At 40.5% G+C, this 12102-nt stretch overlaps 1 protein-coding gene across 1 annotated transcript in view; it reads left to right on the forward strand.

Moving 5' to 3' along the window:
- Window positions 1–5162, forward strand: part of ccdc69 (coiled-coil domain containing 69) — a gene marked incomplete at its 5' end in the record, with an annotated part of 16252 nt that extends 11090 nt beyond the window's left edge. Inside the window, 5 exon segments of the mRNA XM_035669429.1 lie at window positions 322–395; window positions 492–593; window positions 672–791; window positions 902–999; window positions 1832–5162. Of these exon segments, the coding sequence (XP_035525322.1) occupies window positions 322–395; window positions 492–593; window positions 672–791; window positions 902–999; window positions 1832–2000 (563 nt within the window).
- Between the last annotated feature and the right edge of the window lie 6940 nt (window positions 5163–12102).

Raw genomic sequence — 12102 nt, forward strand, 5'->3', positions numbered from 1 at the left:
GTGAAGAGTGTAAGCGCAGAGAAACTACCTCTCTCTCTCTCCTCTCTCTCTCTCTGTCTCTCTTCTCTCTCTCCTCTTGTCTCTCTGTCCTCTCTTCTCTTTCTCCTCCTTCTTTCCTCTCCTCTCTCTCTTTCCTTCTCTCTCCCTCTCTCTCTGTCTCTCTCTCTCTCTTCTCTCTCTTTCTCTCTCTCTCTCTCTCTGTCTTCTCTCTCTCTCTCTCTCTCTCTCTCTCTCCTGCTCTCCTCTCTCTCTCTCTCTCTCTGTCTCTCTCTCTCTCTGTATATATAATCAGAAATGTGTGTTTGTGTGTTTTTGCTGCAGAGCTGCAGACGAGACACGAACAAGAGAAAACTCAGCTGACAGAAACATTTCAGGCTGCTGAAAACGTCCTGAAGGTAAAAGAACGAGCAGATGTGGTTGTTGAGTTGAAGAACTATCAGCTGCCATCAGAGCAGACATTAACCTTTAACCTTTAACCTTTATCTTTCCAGGGTGAGGTGGAGGAACTGACTGCAGAGCTGCAGGTTTATAACGAGCTGAAGCGGAGAGTCAAAGAATCCACGTTTAAGAAGGACCTGCAGAGGAACATCCAGGTGTGTACGCCAGCTTCAGACCGTCGGAGTGTGTTTGCTCTTCAGTAAAGACTTCATTAAGATCTCTGTGCCCTCCAGGCCCATGGCAGCCCAGGTGCATTCTGGGAGTCCGAGCAGGAGTCTCTGCTGTTCGTCATTGAGATGAAGAGTGAGCGCGTGCAGGAGCAGAGCAGGAAGCTGCAGCAGATGGACGCTCTGGTTGGTCCACTGTTTATCCATATATTCATCCTCTTCCTCTCCTCCTCCTCCTCTTCCTCGTGTTGTTGTTCATTCTGTTGTCCACTTCCTGTTTCTGTCGCGATCCTCAGACGGAGAAGAACCTGGCGCTGGAGGATCAGATGGTCCACGTCCTGCAGCAGAACGAGGATCTGAGGGTCCGGATAGACAACTGCCAGACTCTGATTCAGTGAGTGCTTCAGGAAGGTGGCGCCACCTGCTGGACAGTTTATACCTCCACAAACACATCATCTGCTGTAATCTATTTTAAAATGAAAAATGTATCATGTGCACGCAACTAAAACTAATGCAGTCTGTAGTCCTGCAGTAAATCCTCCTTCAGGACGTTCTGATGTAGGATCATAAACTCCAAAGTGATCAAAAAACACAACTAAAAGTTACAGAGAAAGTCAAAGTGTTGAAAATAGGCATAAAACCACCGCCTCCCTCCACCCGACTGACACTGAACACACAGTGGGAACTACAGGGGAGCTCCTCTTAATAACACTGACAACACTAATACTAAAATACTGACTATGATATTTTTACCTTGAATTTCCATTTCTCTGTATCTTTATCATCATGGATTATGTGTAAAATGAGGATGTAATTGATGCATGTGTGTCAACAACTAACATTTTAATACCTTCAATAATACATATTCAGGACAAGTCGTGCTGAAGAGATCGCAGGTTTTATTTAAATTTGCATCATAAAAACCATCTTGGTGGTTCTGGTGTTATTATCCTGGTCTCTTCTGAAAGGGACTATTTCTGTAGTTCAACCACCAATGACGATAACACACTTTACTTTTACATGTATTATTCTGTTTTACATGTAGTCATGTTACCAACTCTTGTAGTTTGTTGTTTAAATTCGTATTTTTTAGGTTTGTCACACCTGTGAAGATGATCGATTATGACAAAAATGTAAAACCATCCCCAGAAGACCTCTGTAGTCCCACCCAGGTGAGTTTAAAGTGTCCCTGTGACCCCTGACGATAATCTGCTCTGTGTTTCCAGGCAGTTATCGAAGGAGCAGCAGGACCTGAAGGTGGCGCTGGAGAGGCAGGCAGTCATCAACCAGAAGCTTTCTCAGGAAAAAGAGCAGCTGATGTTCAAACTGCGACACAGAGACTCGTGTCCGACCATCCACCTGGCCGCCATGGTGCAGGAGATCTCGCCCAGATGACTCTGAACGCGTGGTCACTCGATGTAGATAGAAACCAGACTGTGTGCGCTCAGTAACCTGCTGGAGAGCAGCACTGCAGCGACTCTGCTGCGTGGACTTTAAACTGGATCCTGTGTGTACATACTGTATCAGACTCTCCCAGGTAAAGGTCCGGCCACAATGATCGGTTGTGGTTGTCAGTTTAAGTTTTATTTTTAATTCTTTTACAGATTATTGTTCGTTACGACGGTTAAATGGTCTGGAAAAGCCATAAAAAGTTTTTTTAAAGGAATTATGAGATGGTAAAACGCTATCTAGCCGGTAACATAGAAACAAAACTGAATACTTACTGTTTCCTGAACTTACTCTTGTAATCATGGTAATGCTAACATGCTCCAAAATGAGCCAGCTACAACAGTCTCCCAGGTTAGCTTGCTTAGCAGACTGTTGTAAAGTGTTGGGGTTGTCAGTTTATATTCTGTTTTTAATTCTTTTCATCATTCAGTCAGTTTACTGACAGATTATTGTTCGTTATGACGGTTAAATGTTTTGAAAATGCTGCAACTGAGACCAGTTTAGCCTTAAAGGTTTTATGTTACAGAGACTGACGGAGCGGCAGCATCCGATGTGTTCGCTCACAACTGAAAGTCGCACTGTCATTTGCCCATTCTTGCAAAATAGCTAGTTTCTAGCCAGAAACATAAAAACACGACTGAATATTTTCTGTTTCTTCAATTTCAGCCAGCTACAACAGTCTGCCAAGCTAGCTAGCGTGCTAACTGCCACTTACCTATTTAGCTTGGATGAAGAAGTTAGCGTAGTTTATTCGAGATGTATTTGTACCATCGACTGGCCGACTGCGGACTGTGTTGCATCTTTTGCAGGGTTACATAAAATGTGATGATGCAACACAAATAATACTTTAGTTTATAGTTTCTTCCTTCTAACTTTCTGACTCTTTGTTCACTCGAATGTCTGATTGCAAATTCCCACGTCAGTTTGTTGACGTTTGCCAAAGTCAGGAACTCTGTATTCACTTCACCTTTATGCTGACTGTTTATATAAATGCTGGTGTGAGCCGACCTTAGTAACTACGACCTGCTGGTCTGCTGAAGTGCCTGAGACTCATAATAACTGATGATGTCGACGTAAAGATCTTCTGCTTCCCAAACTAACATCCATCAAACCCTGAGGATTCGAACTAGCAGCTACCAGTCGTCACTCCACACCGACTCCTCGATCTGTTTCTGTGTCGACGCCTTGGAGAATAATGGACTCAGAGTTTAAAAAGCTCTGAAACCGGATGCTTGAGGCCCGATTGTACCACAGTCCAGCTCCACCACGGGTTTTGAGAGTAAGTGCCTTGTTCGGTGGCACACATTGTGTTGGTAGTTCAGGTCCGTGTTATACAGCCTTCAAGTTTCAAGAAGCACTTAAGCTGATTAAGAAATTATCTGTATCCGTATCTGGACTCTGTGGGATTAAAAAAAGTTGGTAATTTAAACCTGAAATTGATACGAGTTGATCAGAAGTTACTTTATTAGAAAACTATTTTTACTTTTGGAACTGAGCTTCAGAGCGATGTTTTTCTAGTTTATTTGCAAGTATATTGACGCATTTTACTTTTGTAAAAAGTTCATTATCTGTTCCGGATACTCGTGTCGGCTCAACCTTACTCCGAAAGTTAGCTATTGTTAGCAAGGTTACGCTACCTGGCTAGCTAGCAAGCAGTTGGTCAACTAAAATTATTCACAAATTTTTCACATCAATGTTTCATCGCAACATTGTTCATAACTTAAATGTCACGTTCGAGGTGAATAACACTGACCAACACTAATGGCCACAAGGCGCCCACCGTCCTGTCGTAAGCAGGTTTTGGATCTAGACCAGCAAAGTGTGTTCTGGTTCGAGATTAGACTTTTAAACCAGACTATAGTGATACATCAACCTCTCAGGTTTCAGATTGTAAACTTGAACCTTTTAAAGGTTAGTCTTGAACTTGGACTTCGTGCTAGAGAGTTAAAGCTACGTCAACCCTGCAGACGAACACTGAAACTGAAGTCGGACTGTACCGCTCCCTCAGTAAATCTAAACCTGACCAACCTGATGCCAAATCAGTTTGTGTTCACTGCTTCTGGTATCTGCTCATTTCTGTTTGCGTGCCTCACAAACGCTTCTTAATTTTTCTTACAGTTGGCTGACAGTTTTTTAAAGTAGAGCTCTGTTAAGTGCTGCTGTTGGGGGACGACACTACTTCTCTTAGTGTCTGATTCAGTGTTCAGGAGCTGACTAACAAAACACATTGAGCCCTTTTTATTTTCGGGTTTTGGAAATGTTTTTTATGAGCCTCAGAATCAAAACATTTTCTCAACACACAATGGACTGTTTTTAGTTTCATTCAATAAAAATGTACAACTAGAAAAAGAAATCTTGTTTGTGTGTTTTTAGCATGCTAGCATCTTGGAGTGAAACCTCGTGACAACCTGTACATTTGTACATTTGTTCATTTGTTCCAAACTTTACCACAGGAGATTAATCCTCACAGTTTCAGTGTCTCCTGATTTTCATCACTACAAAAACTTTAGCACATACCTCTAGAACAAATGGCAGAATCCCTGTGAGATGAATGCTAACAGTAAAAATCTAACTTTCTAAAATACTGTTAACAGTTTAGAAGCATGTTAACATGGCGATAAATACTGCTGTCATCCATTAGTTTAAAAATGCTATGAAACTGTCTGAAAAAGCATTTTATTCTCCAGCGAGGGTTGAATCGTATGATGTGACTCAGCTAACGTGATGAAACCGATAGCAACTGAATACACAGCCTCATTATGGTCTGCGGGTTTACTGTCCGAGGTTTCCATTGTCTCATGTTCATACATCCAGAGCTACAGAACAATAATCACTGTGTACGTCTTGTCTTTTAAAAGCTTGATAACTGTCAGTTTGGGATTTATTGTGTTAAAGATGTGAAAAATATTTTTCTTTTTGTTAATGGGACGATTGATTTATTGGATATAATCTTTTGTATTGCCAAAACCAACATGTGTCAGTGTTTGTCTCCTTATGCACCAGCACTTTGACGTAATGTACCAGAGTTTGTATCAGAGACATTGTTCCATGTTGTATAGTTTTAATTTTCTCTTTTTCTTCTGATGTATTAAAACTTATTTCATCTTTTTCTTGGTTTGATTTATGTCCAGCGGTTTGTTTTTTTGCTGTTTTGTTTTTGGCTTGACTAAATAAAAATCTGCATCTAAAACTGATGATTATGAGTATAATGTGTGTATTAAATAATATAATAACCAATAACAGTAATTAATATAAAGTATAATGCCTCTTAGCCTTCATAATACAGCGTGTAAAGGTACAGATTAACATTTTAGTCTATATTTATTAATTAAATTAATGAATATATCTGAAATAAAGCCTGAAATAAATAAATAAGGCAATAATAATTATTGATGGATTTTACAAGATACGCACACATTAAGACATAGGGAACATTTAATTATAGATTTGTTTCCTGATTTGTTTATTTTTGGATGTTTTTCATGGCTGCATTTATTTATTTCAAACGCATGTTTATTTAATATTGATTTAAATGGCGTTCCATATAAAGGAAGCAATTTCTGTTTTATTTATTATTAATATATATTTATTTTTAAATTAATCTTGTTTGTGTGTTTTTAGCATGCTAGCATCTTAGCTCAGTGTCAGTTGGTCCACAGTGAAACATATAAATATATTGGTACCGAGGAAGACGAGGAAAAACTCCCTGTGGTCTTTAGACCGAGCTAAGGATCATGGGAAGAGACCTAAGAGGAAAGGATGTTCAGAGAGAGATCCCCTCTGTGTGGACGGCTTTATGTTCCTGATCGTGGAGCCGAAGAGTTTGTGCCACTTCTTGACCTTCTTCTACTTCCTGTTGGAGGTTTGTGTCTGGAGGTCTTCCAGCTGGGACTTCAGGGAGCTCTCCGCAGTCTCCCACTGCTGCTCCTTCTCCTGCAGACACTGCTGGAGCTCCTCTGTGGCCTGAAGGAGGGACAACTTCTCCTGCCATTGGAGGTGGTTGCTCTCCAGCTGATATTCAGCCATCCTCAGGTCAGTCAGCAGAGCTTCGTACCTGCAGCCGGCTTCATGCAGCTCTTCCAGGAGCGAAGCCTTGACCCGGTCCCACTTGTGATGGTCGGCCATCAGCTGCTCCTCAACCTCCCTCAGAGCACACATGAGTTTAAAATTCTCATATTTCTGCTCCTCCAGTTGGGCCCCACAGGAGTCTCTGGCTTCCTGGAAGGAGGTTTGCTCCTGGTGCCGGTGGCGGTGCTCAGCCTCCAGCAAACCTTTGGCCTTTTTCACGGCAGTGGTGATCTTGCTGTTCTCCGCTCGGTGCGCCTCCAGCTGGACTTTATGGGAAGCCCGGTGTCCTTTCAGGGTCTTCTCAGCCTCCTCTTTCTGATTCAGAAGAGTGTCCTCTGCTTTGCTCAGCTTCCACTGCAGCCTCCGAGCTTCAGTCCTCTCGAGGGCGAGATGTTTCTCCAGCTCTTCCACCTTTGAGCAAGCCTCAAACGCTGCAATGTCTCTGTCCAAGAACTGCACCTTGAGGTACTCGCTGGTCGTCTCGAGGTTCCTTTCAGCCGCCGCACGCAGCAGCTTTTCCGCCCGGAAATGCACCTTCACTTCCTCCAGATCCTTCTGAAGAGCCTCGTTCTCCTTCCTCGTCTCCTCCAGTCGGATCTGAAGGTCTGTGATGTTGGAAGTCGGCTGCTTGAGATCTTTTGGATCTCTCACGCTGATGTTTCTTAGCTGCGACTTCAGCTCCTCGAAATGAGCCTGAGGAGAGCGGGAGAGTTTGGCCTCTTCCAGCTGGACGTTCAGGCTGTGTATCTCCATCTGCAGCCGCTCGGTCTCCTGCCGCCACTTGTCCTCCTTCCTCTGTCTCTGGAGCTCTTGGAGGAAGTTAACCAGCAGCTCCTCTTGGATTTCCAACTGGAGTCTCCCCGCTGACGCACTGGCGGTGAGGGTGGCCTCACCATCCTTCAGCTCACGCCGTACCTGTTCTTCCACGTGAGTGAGGAGGCGATTAAATAAAGGTTCATCCTCTCTGCTGTCGGTCTCCATGTCTTCAGCTCAGTGTTCGTCCTGTTGGGTTTCACTGTTCGTGTGTCCAGTGAAATCTGTCTGAAACAAACTGACCATCCAACACAATCTGCGACGCCATTATGACGCCATTATGATGTCACAGATTCTGTTCCTTTCATCCATCATGCTTTCATCTTGTTGCCATGGATACCAGGTTGTTTACGTTTGAATATATGAACGCAGGGATTTCTAAAATGAGTGAATGTTATAAAGACAAACATAATATAAATACACAGTAAACTGAGGAAGCTTTATAATAAACTCTCTAAATGTCTGTTTGTTTACAATCAAACAGAAACCACGTGGAGATTTAATCGAGAACCAAAAGTGGTTCATTAAAAGGAAAAATTTAAGAGATTTACAGAAAAACGGCAGAAAAAACATCTCGCAAGTTCTTCTGTGGACGGGCAGCAGTCAGTCTATATCATATATCCATCGGTGAACTCGTTAAAGCCGCCAGACTCCATTGACAAAAACAATAATTGTACCTCAGAGAACATAAAGGTTTCTGTTATTAACATTAGCTCAGATTCAAATTAACACATTATTGCCAAAACGTGTCAGTGTTTGTCACCTTATGCACCAGCACTTTGACGTAATGTACCAGAGTTTGTATCAGAGACATTGTTCCATGTTGTATAGTTTAAATTTTCTCTTTTTCTTCTGATGTATTAAAACTTATTTCATCTTTTTCTTGGTTTGATTTATGTCCAGAGGTTTTGTTTTTGGCTTGACTAAATAAAAATCTGCATCTAAAACTGATGATTATGAGTATAATGTGTGTATTAAACAATATAATAACCAATAACAGTAATTAATATAAAGTATAATGCCTGTTAGCTTTCATAATACGCGTGTAAAGGTACAGATTAACATTTTAGTCTATATTTATTAATTAAATACATACATAAATAAATGAATATGTCTATGAAATAAAGACTGAAACTAATAAATAAGGCAATAAATATGTAAATAAATGTAGAAATTAATCCATATAATTCAATAAATGCAATTTTATTTTAAAAAGGATGTTTCTCTATATTTCTAATGAAGGGGTTGTGGTATCTCACAGATTCAGAGCATCCTCTGATTTTCATCTACCAGCTGGTTTTATCATCCAAAACATCAATCAGCACATTCCTCTACAGTGGAAGCAGGTTACACGCTAACAGAGACATTGTAATAGAGTACTTTTACAGTTTGGTATTAATACTTTTTCTCCCGGTGGTGTAATGCACCTGTGTGGCCACTGGGGGGCAGCAGAGGACAGTTTGTGTATGTGGTTGCTGCTGGGATTGAACCTGTGAACTTTATATCACAGAAACAACTGGTCAGATTTCCCTCCAGTGTGACCTTTGACCCCTGCTGTTGTGTGTGGCTCTGACAGACGTCCTCATTATTATAACACAACAGAGACCGAAGCCTTAAAACCAGTGATTTACCTGCAGGGGGCGCCGCAGCCGCTAACTGGAGCAACTTTATTGATCCGCTGAGTTTCCTTTATTGATTGATGAGCAAATACCTGCAGAGTAATGACTCATTATACAGTAAACAGATTATAAGACTGAATTACAAAGTTAATTAATTATAAGCATGAAACTAATAACAATGAGAAAACAAGAAAATATTAATATTAATAATCTTTTTTCAGGATTCTGTTCTATTTAAAGAGAGGCTTATAATACAGGAGCACATATAATATATATATATAAACACAATAAAATGAGTAAGTGCATTTTTTACATACATGTAAATATTAATCAAATTTTAAAAGTAGCCTGTGAATTTACATGTCTAAATCTAAATTTGCAAATTTACAATTTTTTTTACTGTTTTTAAACTGTTAAATTCTAGTTTAATACTGTTAATACCTTTAAAAATTATGTCAATTTTGTCAACTAACAATAAAGTATTAGTTGTGTAATTTTAATGGTTAGTTGTATTGTAACTGACACATATCTCTGTATTAAATTGATGGGAAAGTGTGAATGAAATGTTGTTCAGTGGGAAAAATAAGGCATGGTAAACTGTCCAAAATACAGTTACAGGTAACAGACAATATTACTGCATTCACAGCATAAGACTTAATTACAGTTATATAATTTAACATTCACATTAAAATAATAACAATCCGAATGGAAAAAGCACTCTGCTGGTAAATTGTCTGATTATTGTAATTTACTAGGCCAGAGCTATCACCTGGATTTACACGATCATCTGTTCTTTAAGTGTATAATACTCTTAACTAAACATTAAAGAGATTAAAACCTTACAGATTTTATTAAAAATTAAAAGATAAAAACTGTATTTTAATGATATAGAATTTTCAATGTATTGGTGCAGGTCCAGCAATCAGAAACACAACTTTATTAACAATATTTATCCTAACTGCCTAAATTGGCCCTGTCTGTCTGTAAATCAGCCAGTGGTTGTTGGAGACAGTTATAAAAAAAGAATCTGTTCTCTGGGAGGAGTGTGTTCAGGAATCAAACCATCGTACGATGTAGTTATGTTACTGGGCACTGGGACTCCTGGACTGGGTCCGCAGACCAACCAGACTGCTTGCACTGTGAGTTTCTGACCCCTTTCTATCAGAACCAGCATTAACTGTTTCAGCAGTTTGAGCTACAGTAGCTCGTCTGTTGGATCGGACCACACGGGCCAGCCTTCACTCCCCACCTGCATCAATGAGCCTCAGCCCCCCATGACCCTGTCTCTGGTTCTTTTCCTTCCTTGGACCACTTTTGATAGGTACTGACCTCTGCAGACCGGGAACACCCCACAAGAGCTGCAGGTTTGGACATGCTCTGACCCAGTCGTCCATCACAATGTGCACCTCAGGTCAAAGTGGCTCAGATCCTCACGCTGCCCATTTTTCCTGATTTTAACACATCAACTCTGAGGACCAAATGTTCACTCTCTGCCTAATATACCCCCCCCCCTGACAGGAGCCCTGATAACCAGATAATCAGTGTTACTGGCAGTGCTCACTGTGTTAGGGCTGATTGGTAAATATATATATATATATATATAATAAATATGAATATTTGGTTTTAAAAAGTGGTTTTAATAGTGGAGGAAGTACTAGTACTAATTTACTGCAGTATAAGTACTAATAATGTGAAAATAATCTGTTACAAGTATTGAACTGTTACTGTAGTAAAAGAATGTGTGTATAATGAACTGTCAGACTATTATACTGTTATAGATTATTATACATTAATATAAAAGCAGGATTTTACTGTTGGAGTTGTTGAGGTGGAGCTCAGTTTGATTCTTTGCTCATTATCATTATTTCTCTATTGATCCATTAAGTGTTTGCTTTATAAACATTTAAAAGTTACTGTTGGTCAGTTTAATACTTTACAATGAATCATATTTTAGAAGTCTTTCCATTTGATGAACCTTTATACGTCTACTGGACTATATTTATCTCACAGCTTCAGCCACACATTTTAACAAGCGACAATAAAATCTTCATTCAGTGCCTCCTGATGATGTTTAATTGTCGATAATCAGACGGAAATATTTCCTCTGATGATGATGATGATGATGAAAAACATGGAGACGTCACACAGCCAGTGAGGAGATGAAGGACAGAGCGAGGCAGTAAAGATGATGAACGATGATTGGCCAGGACTGACCTCTGGTGGACACAGTCAGTACCTGTAGCAGGAGGCTCAGTTCAAACCTGATGAATTTTCTTTGAGTTTGTGTTTTCTTATCAATAACTAATCAATAATTATAAGAGAACGGACAAGAAGGTAACATGATCATGTACCACACAGTGATTTCCTCTTTTTACTGTTCTTTGTTTGTTTCTTTTTACCTGTTTCTCCTCTCCGACCTCTACATGCAGAGCCTAAAAATAGGATCTTTAAACATTAACGATGGGAGAGACAGACATAAAAGAGCATTAATATCTAATCTAATATAAAGTCTCTACTCAAAAAAGGATAGGTGTGTTGTTTTTACAAGAAACAGAAATGAGGTAGACTGGAAATTATGGTGGGAGGGTCCGTGTGCCCTCAGCCATGGCACTAACTTCAGTGCAAATGCAACAGTTTTATCTTCCACTTAAGTGGTGAAGGGTCGGCTGTTGGTTGTAAGGGCAGAAATAAAGAACTGTGTAATATGCTTCGTCAACATATATGCCCCAAATCAGGGAGCAGAAAGAGTAGGTTTTTTTCACACTGGACTCATAACACCCATGATCACCACCAGGATCATTTAATCATAGGTGGGGATTTTAACTGTACTGTAGACTTTACTGTGGAATGGACAAGTGAGGAACCCCACCCACAGTCCTCTAAAAGCCTAAACCGCATCATCACACAGCTGGACCTGTTAGACACATGGAGGGTCAAACATCCACAATCCAGACAATACACATGGGTGAGGGTCAGTAATAACAGGGTGAGTGCAGCGAGACTGGACAGGATCTACATATCTCACAGTCTCAGTTCCAGATTAATTCACAGTAACATAAGTCTAGTTGGCTCTTCTGACCACCATTTCATCATCACAGAGTTGATCATTTCACCAGCTGCAAGGGTTAAATCCTACTGGTTCTTTAATAACAAACTTCTTCAAGATAAAAAAAATTAAATCGTATTTCAGTTGTGGTGGTGTTATGTTAAACAGAGGAACCCACAAGCAGAACACAGACTCGGTTGGTTAGGACAGAGGGCTGACTGATACAGGTTTTAGTTGTGATACATAAAACGTGGGATGTATTCTCATTGACTGGGGAAGCTTGAGTTTGACAGCTGAGGGGTTAATAATTCTTTCAATCTGAAAGGGGCCAATGTAACGAAGAGAGAGTTTTCTAGACTCTGTATTTAAAGGGATGTCTCGAGAGGAAAGCCAAACCTTCTGACCTGGTTTGTTGGCTGGAGCAGGATTCCGCCGACGATTAGCGATTTGACGGTTGCGGTGTCCTGAGTGAAGCAGGGCTGAGTGGGCATCTCTCCAGATC

Source organism: Morone saxatilis, unplaced genomic scaffold (assembly GCF_004916995.1).
Source record: "Morone saxatilis isolate NCDOM2014 unplaced genomic scaffold, NCSU_SB_2.0 Contig22, whole genome shotgun sequence".
In the NCBI taxonomy this organism is placed as follows: domain Eukaryota; kingdom Metazoa; phylum Chordata; class Actinopteri; family Moronidae; genus Morone; species Morone saxatilis.